This window comes from Mrakia frigida, assembly GCF_051309035.1.
Source record: "Mrakia frigida strain ATCC 22029 unplaced genomic scaffold BDY24scaffold_3, whole genome shotgun sequence".
NCBI lineage: Eukaryota > Fungi > Basidiomycota > Tremellomycetes > Cystofilobasidiales > Mrakiaceae > Mrakia > Mrakia frigida.
In genome coordinates this window covers 596,327-609,482 of record NW_027481278.1, presented here as the reverse complement: position 1 = coordinate 609,482, position 13,156 = coordinate 596,327, and the positions used below count along the sequence as shown (strand labels likewise).

Here is a 13,156-nt window from a genome sequence, read left to right as displayed (position 1 = left end):
CTCTCTCGTGAAAGGCTGGACCATTCAGAATGGGGAAATGAAGCGTTCAGAGCTTTAGGAGGAAAAATAAAGTAGAGACGCGTGTTTGGTCGTAGTCAATCCCCCTCCCTGACCTCGCCTCAACCTCCCACTCAAGTTGAACGAGCTTCAACAGGAATCTTCGACCTTTTTCTCTTCCTCGGAGGATCCCTGCATGTCGGTCATCCAGTTCTCGCCCCGAGAGCTTTCCAAGCTCGCCAACCTAGCGAGCTTTGTTCGACGTTCCCTCCGAAGCTCGAGCTCACCTCCCTCCCTCCGCTCTTTTACGACAACCCTCCCTTCGCTTCGACCTCCTCCTCCTCCTATTTGGAACGAGGAGCCACTGCCAAATTATCTCAAGTCCCTGAATGAGAGGCAACATCGAGGTGAGTAGCTTTCTTACAGAAGCACTGTGGGTGTCAAGCTCATCGCCGCTGACTTCGTCCGATCCTCCGTCTTCCTTTCCTCCATCTCGCCCCCCTCGTTCGTCCCCCCCAGCGGTCACCTCTGATCCTTCCCTTCCGACTCAAATTCTAGCTGGTCCAGGAGCAGGTCAGTGCAAGCTGTATCTCTGTCAACGTCGAGGGACGTCTCAGCAACGAGCCAAAGCTCACCCTTTCGGCCCTTCCCTCCAGGCAAGACGAGAGTCCTCACCAGCCGAATCGTCCACATCATCGAGCATCATGGGATCCTGCCCAACGAGATCTGCGCTGTCACCTTCACCAACAAGTCGGCCAACGAGATGAAGGAGCGACTCATCAGCAGCATCGGTTCTGAACGAACCTCGAAGCTCATCCTCGGTTCGTTTTGTCGTTCCCTCACGACTCTTTTCCTTCCCTCGACCTCACATGCCCTCTTTCATCTTCATCTAGGAACCTTCCACTCCCTATGTGCTCGCTATCTTCGCTGCTACGGATCCCGTATCGGTCTCCCCAACAACTTCACCATCCAGGACACCGCCGACGGCAAGAAACTCGTCAAGTTCATCCTCTCTTCCGGAACCCTTTCGTCCAAACTCAAACCGATGGGACTGGAGCTCGACGCCGGTTCTACTTTGGACAAGATCGGGAAGGCCAAATCCAAGGGGATCACTCATGCGATGATGCAGACGGAAGGGAGGAGGGAAGGGGATTCAGTCAAGGTGATGGTTTCGGAGGTGAGTCTCTCGTTTTTGTTCAGCTTTGCAAGAAGATGTTTACTGATCGCTCTCTCTTTTTCGATTCAGGTTTTCGCCGAGTACGAGAACGAGATGAGACTCGCAAACGCGTTGGACTTCGAGGATCTACTGCTGAGAGGAGTGGAACTGTTCGAGAGGGAGCCGAAGGTGACGCGATCCTTGAAGCACATTTTCGTCGACGAGTACCAAGTGAGTCGTTTCCTTTGGGATCTGTATCTTATTCGAAGCTAACCAGGTGTTATTTCGGTCGCCAGGATACGAACGTGACTCAATACAACCTCCTCAAGTTCGCTCTTCCTTTCCGTTTCTTACTCTCTCTCTTCTCTTCTTCGCTCCTTGACTGATCTGTGTTGTTTTGATTCAGACTCCTAGCCAAAGCCTCTGGATGTGTTACCGTTGTCGGAGATCCCGATCAGAGTATCTACGGTTGGAGGAGCGCAGGTGTGTCTTTTCTCGCTCTCCTTCTCTCCCCCTCTGCTCGTCGCGTCTCGTTCCGTCTAACGTGCACTCCTCTCTTCCTTCACAACTCATCGAGACATCGGAAACCTCAGCAACATGAAACGAGACTTCCCAGAGACTCAGATTGTTCTTCTCGAGGACAACTTTCGTTCGACTGGCTCTATATTGACCGCTTCGTTGGACGTGATCAATCAGGGTTCGTCGTCGAACGCTCTTCCCCCACCTCGCTCGATCTGACCTGACCTCTCGCTCCCCTCTTCCTGATCCTTCTCAACCGCCTTACAGACCTTACTCGACACCCGAAAGGCCTCGTCCCTTTTCACCCTAGAGGCCACCGCGTCGTCTGCGAGCGATTCGCCAACGGAGAGGAGGAGGCAAGATTCATCGCCACAGAAATCGGCAGAGTGAAGGTATCTACGGGGATGGATTGGAGTGACTTCGCTATCCTTCGTGAGTTTCCTCTCCTCTCACTGCTCGATATCTCGATGCTGAGCGCGCCCTCCGACGAAACTGACCTCCTGCCTTTTCGTCGTCGAGAGCAGTGCGATACAGGGCTATGAGTCGATCCATCGAGTACTATCTGACACAAGCTGGTATCCCGTATCGAATGGTGGCGGGTTCGAAGGTCAGCTGTTCTTCTACTCTCCCGTCAGTTCTTCTTGACGAGGCGATGGCTTGACGCGTCGCCGTTTCGTTTGTTTCCCCTTTCAAGTTCTTCGATCGCGCCGAGATCAAGATTGTCTTAGCCTACCTTCAGATTGCCGACAACCCTAGCTTTCTAGTACGTGAAGGTGACTCTGTGAAGATTGCAGCTTCGAGACCGAATCTGACGTCCCGCTCGACTCGATTTCGTTGCTTGCCTCGAACAGCCTGCTTTCAACCTCGTCGCCAACGTCCCAAAACGAAGATTAGGTCCTGCAGTGAGTTGCATACCTTCTTTTACAATCATCTCGGTTGGAGTCTGACCTCTTTTGGGTTCCTTACTTAGGCTCTACGGAAGATCCTCCTCGCGTCGAAGGAGGCAGGTGTCACTCCATTCGACACTCATCTCTACACGCCTCCACTCTCCACCGACGCCGATCGTCACTTCAGAGATTTCATCGGAGTTGTCGATAAGCTGAGAAGTCTTGCAGAAGAGGTGCGGTCTTCGATCTACACCGAAGGAGAAGAGCACAAAACGGTCGCGGAGCTGAAGCTTGCTTGACTCTTTCGTTCCGTTTCATCCAGGGTGCAAGTGTTTCTCAACTGATCTACGCTCTTCTCAGAAGCGTTGACCTCGAGGAGCATTGGAAGGACACATGGGAAGACCGTCTCGACAACATCATGGAGCTGGTTCGTTCCGGTTTGGGTTCGTCTCCGCTCTTCCCTCTTCTTCCTCTTCAATTCGTTTTTCGTTCACAGGTCAACTACTCGGCACTCGTGTCTAACAACGCTAAATCCCAAGCTGAACTTCCTGTGGACGCTGAGCTCGACCACTCCGAACGTCCGTGAGTTCGCGTCTCTTGCGGTTCTCTGTTTGTCTTCGCCCGCCCTGACATCTCTTTCTTTCCTAGGTCTACACCTCTCAGAATCTTCCTCGAATCTTCGATGCTTTCTACTGACACGACAACTCGTGAGGAGGAAGAGAACGTACCCGTTCGTGCTCATTTTTCTTTCCGACGCGTCGTTCCGAGCTCCCTGACAGACCATCCTTGCCGACTCTTGATCCTACAGAGAGTCGTTCTCTCTACAGTTCACGCCGCGAAAGGTCTCGAGTATCCCGTCGTCTTTGTTCCTGGCGGTGAGCATCTTTGGAGCTGATTTTAACGAGTCGTCTGCGACGACGCTGAGTCTCCTTTTTTTTTGGCCTCTGTTCTGCCCTCCCACAGTCGAGACAGGCATTTACCCCTTCTATAGATGTGAGGAGAAGGAAGAGATTGAGGAGGAACGGTACGCTCCTGTTCCTGTTTCTTCCTTTTCGTCTGAGGACCTTCGTCGCGTCGAACGACGGAAACTGACCCTCTCTTCTTCTCTCCGCCAACTCCCAGACGCCTCCTCTACGTTGCTATGACTCGAGCTGAAGTTCTTCTCGTCAGTCTGCGTATGGTGCTGTCCCGAACGGTTCGCAAAGACTGATCAGCTCTTGTTCTCGCAGTACACGACGCACGCTCAACGTCGTCAAGGCTTGAACGGGAAATACAGAACGGTGCAGGTTCGTCATCCCGTCCTTCCCTCCTTCCGGTATTCCAAAACTTACTCATTCCAATTTGAAATGCTCCAGGAGTCGCCTTTCTTCACGCCTGAGACCACGGTCCGTCCTTCGATTCGACTTCCAGCGTCGACTCGTCGCTTCGAACCGCCCTGACTCTTTTGAAAACCTCCTCTTGCCCCAACTCACCAGAGATCAACCACCCGAGCCAGACCGATTCTCGACTCTCGAGGTCGTCGCTTCATCAATTCGGTTCTGCGGAGACCTCCCTTCACCGACAAGGAAGAAGCTGCAATCGAGAGGAGAATGATAAACGCGTGAGTTCGACGTTGTCTTTCCAGAGTACTTCCTTTGCTTCCTCTTCTTCTTCAGAGGTACCGTTTAGTGATATTTCTTTCCTCCTGATGTTGGATCTGGACAGCGGATACGATCTCAACGGGTCTGCTTCGACGTTTTGAGGACTTGACGAACGGTGGTTGGCGCTGGTACAGGTTGTGGCTCTCTTCTCTTGCTTTCTTAACGGTTTTAACGAAAAATACCCCAAGTTCGTCTTCGAAGGTCGTTTGAGAGAGTTTAGAAGAAAAGGGACGTGAGACTGATCTTGTTGACGCGTCTCATTCGCTCCCCTTCCCGGTAAAACACCAAAGGGCAGCCATGGCGAGAGGGAACCCGAGAGGGAATCCGGGAGACTCGACACCCAAGGTCTATTCTTGACGAGAAGCTGCTCCAAGAGGCTCGTAGAGATCTCGAAAGCTGCTGAACCTTGGACGACGCGTCGCAAAGAAACCGAGAGAGAAGAGGGGAGGTCAGCTTGAGCAACACTGTGGGCTCAAAAAAGAAAGAGTTGAGCTAACTTTGACTCAGTATGCTTCTGACTGGTAAGAGATGGATGACTCCCAGGACGCTTCGGAAAGGTCCACTCTCTCGAACTACAGTGCTACATACACGACGCGAAACTTTCGTTGGCGACGGGATCTACGAGGCCTCGAAGAGCTGAGAGCCGATGATCTGAAGTATTGGAAATGTGTTAAGCTCAAGCTATAAAGCGAGGCCAGATAGAGAAACTCACGAGCGTGTTGAAGGTCGCTGTAGCTGGGACTAGAAACTGCCCTCCCGCCTCCTTCGATCTCAACCGCGATTGTTGCTCCTTCCCAAGAGAAGATACTAAATAAGGTACTCACGCGAGCCTGTCATCTTCAGCTCGTTCAAGAGCGGGTGAGAATCGACGCGGCGTTGGATTCGCCGTCCCTCCTCTGGTCTCGTCTTGCTTCCTCCGACTTCTTTCCATTCCTCTTTTTCGAGTGGATAACACCATCAGATCTTAATGGCAGTGAGACTGTAAGCTCTAACATGCAATCCCTGACCCTCAGCGCACAGCCGAAGCCCCTCCAACTCGACTCTCGACCTCTCCTCCAAATCCATCGCGATGGCGAGCGGGAAGTCGCAGAGTTTCGGCATCCACATTCCACGCCTTGTGCTTGTTGAGAAAGTGCTCAAGGATGAGAAGTGATACGGAGGTGGAGTTTGGATCTGAGTACCGTGCCCGGGAAGGTCGAGGATGAAATGACTCTCGTGAGTGCGTTCTGGAATCTCGTTCGCGAGCAAGTTGGTGATTTTTGCCCGAGGGAAAACTTCTGAGGGGACTCGCTTGTTCGTAAACCTCTTTCCGAGAGCGTGAAAATTTTACTACAGCCTCAAAATCGGAGGCTACAGACGCCTCGGAGCTGAAGCAGGCGCGTCGCTCCCTCCTGCCGATTGGCGCTTCCTCCCTCCCGCTGTAGGGACAATGTACGCATCTACGTTTGAAAGGCGTGTCGGGTTGACACGACTAGAGAAGTGAAGTTGACCGAGCCAGGGTTGGGAGTTCCGACAAGGGGAGCCTGGGGAGGTCGGAGACGAGGGCGAGGCGAAAGGGGACGACGACAATGCTGTCTCTTCAGGACGGAGAAAGTAGTCCATTGAGGGATCTGGAAGACTGGGGAGTAGGTGGATGTGATCAGATATATTTCGGAGAAGACGAGAAGGTGAGAGCACGAGTCTGGAGAAGGGAAGCGGGGCGAGAATCTGGAACAAGACAGAGAACGAAGCTGAGAAGTGCCTTGCTAGAGACTGTGCTCGTTCCAGGGTGATTAAATAACGATGTCTAGACTTCTGAATTTCATAGCGATACTAACAGTCCCGTGGAAGCTTCTAAACAAGAAGGATGAGGCGTGGGCGCAAGAACGGAATTTCGACATGAAGACGCGTCGTGTGAAAGCGGATCTAAAACGAGAGGGATAAACCAAAACGAGAAGAAGGAAGGGAGAAACCACATTTTGCGGAGCTGGTAGCTGGTCGAAAGAGTCCAGGGGTAAAGGTAAGTCAAACCGAAAGGAAAAGAGAGACGGTGACGCGTCGCGAGAGAAACCGAACGCTAATGATTGAGGCTAAAGGCCGAAGGCAGATATCCAACACCAAAAATGATGTTCTAGCCCATGGTTTTATTGTTGGTACGGTTGAGGCTCAAGGGAAGAGGCAGTTGCGAATGGCGTAGAGCAGAGCGTGGCGGTGAATACCTACTCGGAACCCGCTGGCTCAAGTTCCTCCGCGGTGAAACTGCGCACACAATTCGAAAAACTTCCTTGGAAGATAGGAGGCCAAGGGAGGACGTCAGGAAAGAAGGGGGGAGAGAGGGAGGGAGTCGGGATCGAATAAGAAGGGGGTCCTCGACGCGTCGATTTCGACCAACTTGCTCGCGAGCTCACTTCGAGACCCTCACCAACGCACTGACGAGCGAAAACGCTCGAAAAAAAGTTTTTGACATCTTGATCGGGGACACTTCGAGAACAAAAATCTAAATCAACAACTTGGTGAGAGCGCTGATTCTCGAAAAACCGACCAAAACCTTCGCCGCTACCCTATCTGAGGCAGAGAGTGTGGTGGGGACAGAGGAGAAGGTCAGAAATGTACGCGTCGGACGAAGAAAAGGGTGGATCGCAAGGATGGAAGTCAGTAAGTCTGGACCACAGGTTCTCGTGAAGGCTGAAAAGGTGGTATAGAAAACGAGCTCGCTCGTCCGAAACGAACTCTCGAATCTTCGTGTTGATTCAAAGCAAAAGCAGCGGAACGGACGAGTACACCTCGACTCCCCCTTTCCTCGACGCGTCCCTTTCCTCTCCCTGTTTGCGATGACTATACAAGTATGAGAGGTCCGAAGCATGCATTTCCGCAAGCCTCCAACGTATGTAGAAAAAAGGTAGAAAAGGCAAAGACGAAAAGGTGCGACCCGCCCCCCAAGAAGAAGGATCACAAAAAGGGCCACGTTACAGAACAAACAACAAAACAACAACGAGCTAGAACTTCACGAAAAAAGGTTTTAAGCTCGCTCTCCACGAAGTCGTCGAGCGAGCTGGAGATCCTTAGGCTGGATGGTGACTCGCTTGGCGTGGATAGCTGCAGAGGAAGGGAGCAAGAGGAAGAAGAGTCAGCGTCGAGAAAGAAGAGAGTGCGAGAGAGGGACGAGGAGACGAAGACTCACCAGCCAAGTTGGTATCCTCGAAGAGGGAGACGAGGTAAGCCTCAGAAGCCTCCTGGAGAGCCATGACGGCGCTGTGGGAGAGGAAGAAGGAAGGAAGGAAGAGGAAGGTTAGCTCAAGATCGAGGGAGGTGCAGGTGAGAGGACGGGAGGGACGCACGAAGACTGGAATCGAAGATCGGTCTTGAAGTCCTGAGCGATCTCTCGAACGAGTCGCTGGAAAGGAAGCTTCCTGATGAGGAGCTCGGTCGACTTCTGGTATCGTCGAATCTCACGGAGAGCGACGGTTCCGGGTCCTGGAAGCGATGGAGAAGAGGGAGGGAGAGAAGGTCAGCTCTCGAGCTCACCGACGCAAAGCTCGACGCTGAAGCTCAGACTCACTGTATCTGTGAGGCTTCTTGACTCCACCGGCGGCAGGCGCGGACTTTCGAGCGGCCTTGGTGGCGAGCTGCTTTCGAGGGGCCTGGAGGAGAAGAGCAAGAGAGGGAAGGTCAGCTTCAGAAGAGGAGGATGAGGAGGGAGGGAGGGTCGAAAACGAGGACGTACCTTTCCTCCGGTAGACTTTCGGGCGGTTTGCTTGGTTCGAGCCATGGTAGTAGAGTTGAAGAAGAAGAAGAAGAAGAGGAGGAGGGGTGATGGTTAGAGGGCAAAGGAAGGAGGGGGAGGAAGGCGGACCTTGAGCTTCGAATTCAAGAAGAGGAGGGCGAGAGGGAAAGAGGTAAACAAGGAGAGAGTCTTAGGGGGGCTAAGAACCGGCCTGTAGGAAATTCTAGACATACGTTAAGGACGAAATTTAGTTGAGTCGAAGCAGGTAGGAGATGAACCAGGTTCTGGGTGTCAAAATTTCAGTTCTACTGACCGCGGGAGGCGAGATCTATAGATCCGGTGAGAAAACGCGCTTTCCCCTGCCCCCCGCTTCGTTTTTTCTTTTCTTTTTTGCCCTTACAGCCTTTCCTCCTTTGCCGATACGCTTCAAAATTTCTTCAGTCGAGCATCACGATTCACTGTGCTCGCCAAACGTCAAAGATCTCCCCATCGAATCATTCCTCTTCGAGTTCCACAGCATACATCGAAGACGCGTCTCTGATAAGGATTCCCTTTTGTTTACCTTCTTCACTGCGCGCTCTTTTCCCAAGCTCGAAACTCCCCAAAGTCGCCCCCTTCCTTCCTCTCCCTCAACCACATCCCACCCTCCTCTTCCCACCCACCCCACCCACCCCAACAACCTAAACAACAATGTCCGGACGAGGAAAAGGAGGAAAGGGACTCGGAAAGGGAGGAGCCAAGCGACACAGGAAGATTCTTCGAGATAACATCCAGGTTAGTCTCACACTACCCACCCAATCCTATAGTAGCAGGTTACCCTGCAGCAGCTGACCTCGTTTTTTTTTGGTTGTAACTTTTCTGTAGGGTATCACCAAGCCCGCGATCAGGCGATTGGCGCGAAGAGGAGGAGTCAAGCGAATCTCTGGACTGATCTACGAGGAGACTCGAGGTGTTCTTAAGCTTTTCCTTGAGAGTGAGTACTATACTTCTCAGGGGATGGGGGGGGTGGCAGTCGCTTGGAGGAGAGGAGGAGGTGGTTGGTGAGATCCGGAACGACGAAACGACGAGCTGACCGGCTCCCTCTTCTTCGCTCCTTCCTTCTTTCTACCAGACGTCATCCGAGACTCAGTCACCTACACCGAGCACTCCAAGAGGAAGACAGTAACGGCATTGTGATTAAACTCCTCCCTTTTTCTCTATACAATTCCCATCCATCGTGTAGACGCGTCGCTGACCCTCTTCCCCTTTCGTTCCCTTTCTCTTTCTTCCAGGGACGTCGTCTACGCTCTCAAGCGACAGGGACGAACCCTCTACGGATTCGGAAACTAGATATATATCTTCTTCTACGTTTCTCTACCTTTTCTACCGCAACCCAACCTTTTGGCGCTTTCAGCCCACCCGAACCCCTTCGTCTTTTGCTCTCTCTCTTTAATACGGTCTCGCCCTCTTTTTTTTTATCGCGTTTTTGCACGGTGTTGAGATGACGATTCCTCTCCTCAGTTATCTTTCTGTTTATCTGCAAGAAAACCTTCCTCTTTCAGAAAGAAAGGACAGAATCGAGCGAATGCCCGACGGGCGTCATCGCCTCCTCCTCCTCTCCTTCCCTCCTTCCCCTCCTTCCCTCTCCTTCCCCTCCTTCCCCTCCCAACGCCCACCACACCCTCCACCCTCTCCCACCCCTCCCACGCTCGCCCAGTATGAAAGTGCTCTCCCTCTCGATCTACACCTTCCCCACGCCTTCCAGCGCCACGCTCTTCTCTACGGCTTCGGACCTTTCGGACTACTCGTTCTTGACGAAAGGGTCGGTGCAGGAAGCGCTCAACTTCCTCGCTTCGACGGTCGCTTCTCGGACGGCGGATGGACAGAGACAGAGTGTCCAGGAAGGGAGTAACTCGGCGAGCGTTTACAGGAAGGGGAATGTCGCAGGTGAGTTTATTGCAAGAGAAGAAGGTCGTTTGGGGAAGGAAGGAGGGAGAGAGAGGGAGGATGGGGAGGAGGGTGGGTTGGGAGCCGAGGAGGGCGATTCTGCGAGTGCTGTAGAGATGCTTGGAGGGAAGCTCAGGATCTCGAGCTCCAACAGGCAGCTTGAGGAGAGACGAGAGAGAGAGACCATGGTCTCAACAACGGCTCGACTCTCGACCCTTCGCTGGCGTCCCTCCCTCCTGCCTTCCTTCTCCATTCTGCACCTTCCCACGACTGAGCTTGTATAGAAGCACACTTACTGACCTATCGTATCTCTTCTTCTTTTCTTAACTCTCCCCTTAACCGTCACTCGCTTCATCGTACTACTCAACTCGATTCAATCCAACGCTCGCACCCTTCCTGCCTCCCTCACCTCCTCTCCCTCTCCCTCTCCTCCAACCCTTCAACCACCCACACCCACCCACCCATCCTCGCTTCGCTCCCCTCCTCTCGCTCCTCTCGCTCCCCCTCTCTCTGCAGCCGTCCTCGTCACCTCGACCGACTACCCCGTCCGAGTGTCCTTCTCCGTTCTCAACAAGGTTCTGGACGAGTACTCGTCCGAATCCTGGTCCAAAGCTGTAGGGGACGCCAAGCTGGCAGAGTACGTCAGGAAGTACCAGGATCCGAAACAGGCGGATACTATCATGAAGGTGCAGCAGGAGTTGGATGAGACAAAGATCGTTTTGGTGAGTTCGAGAGCTCTCCCCTCGAGCTCGCTTCGTCCCTCCTTCCCTTCCTCTCTCTCTCCTCTCCTCTCTCCCACCCCAGCAAGCCCTTCTGCATCCATCTCATCTCGAAACTAACCTTCCTTTCCCTCCCTTTATCGTTCGCCCGTGCAGCACAAAACCATCGAGTCCGTTCTCGAACGAGGAGAGAAGCTCGACAACCTCGTCGAACGGTCCAACGCGCTGAGCGCTCAGTCCAAGATGTTCTACAAGACGGCGAAGAAGGTGAGTCTCTCTTTCACCACTCCCTCGAGCTCCCACTCTCAACCCATACCACTCCCAGCCACCCATGCTGCCTTTCCTTCGCTCTTCGTTCGTTCAAGTCACTGACCTCTTCCCCTTTCCTTTTCGTCGTTCATTGGTGTTCGTGCGTTGCAGCAAAACTCCTGCTGTGTCGTGGCTTAGATGTCTTCTTCTGTCCCTTCTCTCTCTCTCTCTCTCTCTCTCTCTCTCTACATCCTTTCGTTTTGCTTTTCTCAACCTCCTCGCTTCGACGCTCGCAACTCTACGCGTCTCTCGCCCTCTTTCCCTCGCACTTTAAATCGTACTCGTAAACACCTCATTAACTGCTTTTGCTTCTTCCTTCTTCCCTAGGAATGTCCCCTTTCTCGCTCTTCTTACAAGCCGTAAACCATCAAAGACGCAAGTATACATCTATCGAAAGGCAGTCGCGTCCCTCTCCTCTCCTCCCTTCTTTCGAGATCACGCGCCTGTTTCGATCTTTCCCCCAACCACCACTCCCTGCCCCCTTCCTTCCTTCTTTCTCTTTTTCGAACAGATAGAGATGTTCTCAGCCGTGAGCTTCTCCTTCTTCTCTTTCCCCCTCTCATTAGTGTATAGATTGGAGAACGAAGAGCTGACGAGTTTGGGGGTGGCGAATCGAGCAGGCCGTCGCTGCTTCGTTGGGGAGGAAGGGGAAGTGAGTCGAGCTCGTTCTAGCTTTTTGTAGAGAACGAAAGAAGGGATAAGAAGAGAAGCTGACTCTCTTCACCTCGATATGTGTATAGATTCGGGATCCTTTGGTGCGTCGAACTCGAAAGGAGCGAGGAAGCGGAAGGAAGGAAGGAAGCGAGGCGAAGCTGATTCCTTCGTCTCTTTTTTTTTCGTGAACGCGAACAGGTTGGCAGCGACTGTTGGATCTCATGTACGTTCTCGGCCATGGATGGTTTAATTTTGAGGGGAGAGGAGGGGAGGGAACGAGGGAGTGAGAGAGAGGAACGAGTTGAGCTCACCATCAGTCTCCCTCTTTTCTTTTTGTTTCTCTTTCTTCTCCCTCGACCTCTCCCTCGACTCTTCGACTCGCCCGTCCCGCTCTCGTTTCGACGCCTCCTCGACTCTTCTTCCCTCCCTCGGTCGTCTCTCTCGCTCCTCCACTGATCACTCACCCACCCACCTCTCCCACCCCTTCCTCCCTCGCCTCTCCCACTCGCCTCCACTCTCTCAGGAACGCTCCCTTCCCAAAAACGAACTCGTCAAACTCAACCTCACCGAAGCGTGCGAGCAAATCGTAGCAGGAGAAGCCGCCGTCCCTGGAGCTCCTCCGACTCCCTCGCCCTCGCCTCCCTCCTCCGAGCTCTCCTCCGAAGAAGAACAAGAAGAAGGGAGGAAGAGGAAAAAGAAGGCGAAGCCTAGGAAGAAGAAGAGACCCGTCAAGAAGAGGAAGGCTGCTGAGGAGGAGGAGGAGGGAGAGAAGGTCGTGATTGGGTTGAGGGTCAGGGCTAATTTGATGTTAGGGGTTTGTAGGTGAGCGCTGCCGTTTCTTCTTCCCTTTCCGAGAGGGAGAGAGAGCTGATGTTGATTGCTTCCCTTCGCATCAGGGTCTACGATCTTCAAGTCTCTGTTACGAGTGTTCGTCTCTTCGCTTTTCCTCGTCTCCGCTCTGGTCGAGCTCACCTCGTTCCCTCGTTCCGTTCTTCCTCAACAGTCCGACGCCACCCACCTCTTCCTCTCTCTCCGACCCATGCTCAGCGACTACGGCAAAGGAGGGAAAGCTGGAGTCACTGGAGGTCCTAGACAACTCGACATGCCCGACGACGGAGGAGCGAGGTCAGTCTCTCACTCTTCCTCTCTTCCTCCCTCTCGTCGCTGACAACTCTTCTCCCTTTCGAGCAGAGCCAACACAAGCAACCTAGACGCACCGGAGGAGAACATGCTTGGGTTCGGATTGGATTTCGGGATGGCTGCTGGGTTCGGTGGGGACGTGAGTTTCAGTTATAGTCGCGTCGCGTCGAAGACGAGAAACGTCTTCGTTTCGAAGAGAGTGGGCTGACATCCGTCCTTTTGATGGGAGGATGGGGTAGGAATGGGACAAGTTTGAATTTGGAGAACCTGTGTCGTCGGTTGGGAAGGCTACGACGTTGAGTCTGAGCACGAGGACGGAGGAGGAGGAGGAGGAAGAAGGGGAGGAGGGTGGTGAGTCGTTTCGTTTCGTCTCGTTTTCCCTTCCTTCGAACGCTGACCTCGGGTTTCTCCTTCCTCCTTCGACGGCGTGTTTTACAAACAGAACTTCCTCGAGCTCGAGCAAGACCAAGTGGGAAGCCTAGCACGATCGGATCGCCTTCGAGGAT

At 53.2% G+C, this 13,156-nt stretch overlaps 5 protein-coding genes across 5 annotated transcripts; 4 read left to right on the top strand and 1 right to left on the bottom strand.

The window, feature by feature from the left end:
* Positions 1-129: 129 nt before the first annotated feature.
* On the top strand, positions 130-4,399 carry BDY24DRAFT_161695 (ATP-dependent helicase). Its single transcript, XM_076636177.1, has 23 exons — positions 130-404; positions 517-570; positions 654-818; positions 891-1,174; positions 1,244-1,384; positions 1,450-1,481; positions 1,560-1,636; positions 1,731-1,850; positions 1,940-2,104; positions 2,197-2,279; positions 2,367-2,435; positions 2,524-2,574; positions 2,643-2,792; positions 2,882-2,986; positions 3,056-3,141; positions 3,208-3,289; positions 3,368-3,434; positions 3,523-3,583; positions 3,682-3,724; positions 3,789-3,845; positions 3,915-3,944; positions 4,035-4,159; positions 4,264-4,399. The coding sequence occupies exons 1-23, from the start codon at positions 194-196 to the stop codon at positions 4,298-4,300; spliced, it is 2,295 nt and encodes a 764-aa protein (XP_076500332.1). The 5' UTR covers positions 130-193; the 3' UTR covers positions 4,301-4,399.
* A 2,798-nt stretch (positions 4,400-7,197) lies between these two features.
* BDY24DRAFT_336167 (histone H3) lies at positions 7,198-7,947 on the bottom strand (the record flags this gene model as incomplete). Its single annotated transcript, XM_076637227.1, has 5 exons — positions 7,198-7,274; positions 7,360-7,430; positions 7,517-7,652; positions 7,738-7,819; positions 7,903-7,947. The coding sequence occupies 5 exons, from the start codon at positions 7,945-7,947 to the stop codon at positions 7,198-7,200; spliced, it is 411 nt and encodes a 136-aa protein (XP_076500331.1).
* A 645-nt stretch (positions 7,948-8,592) lies between these two features.
* BDY24DRAFT_408558 (histone H4) lies at positions 8,593-9,402 on the top strand (the record flags this gene model as incomplete). Its single annotated transcript, XM_076642796.1, has 4 exons — positions 8,593-8,676; positions 8,767-8,875; positions 9,014-9,074; positions 9,174-9,402. The coding sequence occupies 4 exons, from the start codon at positions 8,593-8,595 to the stop codon at positions 9,229-9,231; spliced, it is 312 nt and encodes a 103-aa protein (XP_076500330.1). The 3' UTR covers positions 9,232-9,402.
* Positions 9,403-9,520: 118 nt separating this feature from the next.
* Positions 9,521-11,043, top strand: YKT6 (palmitoyltransferase YKT6). Its single transcript, XM_076638713.1, has 4 exons — positions 9,521-9,828; positions 10,345-10,550; positions 10,704-10,814; positions 10,968-11,043. The coding sequence occupies exons 1-4, from the start codon at positions 9,600-9,602 to the stop codon at positions 10,992-10,994; spliced, it is 573 nt and encodes a 190-aa protein (XP_076500329.1). The 5' UTR covers positions 9,521-9,599; the 3' UTR covers positions 10,995-11,043.
* A 141-nt stretch (positions 11,044-11,184) lies between these two features.
* On the top strand, positions 11,185-13,112 carry BDY24DRAFT_161377 (Rad21/Rec8 N-terminal domain-containing protein). Its single transcript, XM_076636175.1, has 9 exons — positions 11,185-11,385; positions 11,477-11,508; positions 11,597-11,611; positions 11,709-11,733; positions 12,034-12,332; positions 12,407-12,437; positions 12,514-12,635; positions 12,702-13,001; positions 13,093-13,112. The coding sequence occupies exons 1-8, from the start codon at positions 11,374-11,376 to the stop codon at positions 12,856-12,858; spliced, it is 693 nt and encodes a 230-aa protein (XP_076500328.1). The 5' UTR covers positions 11,185-11,373; the 3' UTR covers positions 12,859-13,001; positions 13,093-13,112.
* Positions 13,113-13,156: the final 44 nt, after the last annotated feature.

What these genes read in the sequence shown, in the direction of transcription:
- YKT6 (XM_076638713.1), top strand. Translation starts at nt 9,600, where the DNA reads ATGAAAGTGCTCTCCCTCTCGATCTACACCTTCCCCACGCCTTCCAGC. An exon ending in CAGGAAGGGGAATGTCGCAG is followed by an intron (nt 9,829 to 10,344) that starts GTGAGTTTATTG and finishes CTCTCTCTGCAG; the next exon opens with CCGTCCTCGTCACCTCGACC. An exon ending in ATGAGACAAAGATCGTTTTG is followed by an intron (nt 10,551 to 10,703) that starts GTGAGTTCGAGA and finishes TCGCCCGTGCAG; the next exon opens with CACAAAACCATCGAGTCCGT.
- BDY24DRAFT_161377 (XM_076636175.1), top strand. An exon ending in TTGATGTTAGGGGTTTGTAG is followed by an intron (nt 12,333 to 12,406) that starts GTGAGCGCTGCC and finishes CCTTCGCATCAG; the next exon opens with GGTCTACGATCTTCAAGTCT. An exon ending in TTCAAGTCTCTGTTACGAGT is followed by an intron (nt 12,438 to 12,513) that starts GTTCGTCTCTTC and finishes CTTCCTCAACAG; the next exon opens with TCCGACGCCACCCACCTCTT.
- BDY24DRAFT_161695 (XM_076636177.1), top strand. Translation starts at nt 194, where the DNA reads ATGTCGGTCATCCAGTTCTCGCCCCGAGAGCTTTCCAAGCTCGCCAAC. An exon ending in ACTCAATACAACCTCCTCAA is followed by an intron (nt 1,482 to 1,559) that starts GTTCGCTCTTCC and finishes GTTTTGATTCAG; the next exon opens with ACTCCTAGCCAAAGCCTCTG. An exon ending in CTCGACCACTCCGAACGTCC is followed by an intron (nt 3,142 to 3,207) that starts GTGAGTTCGCGT and finishes TTTCTTTCCTAG; the next exon opens with GTCTACACCTCTCAGAATCT.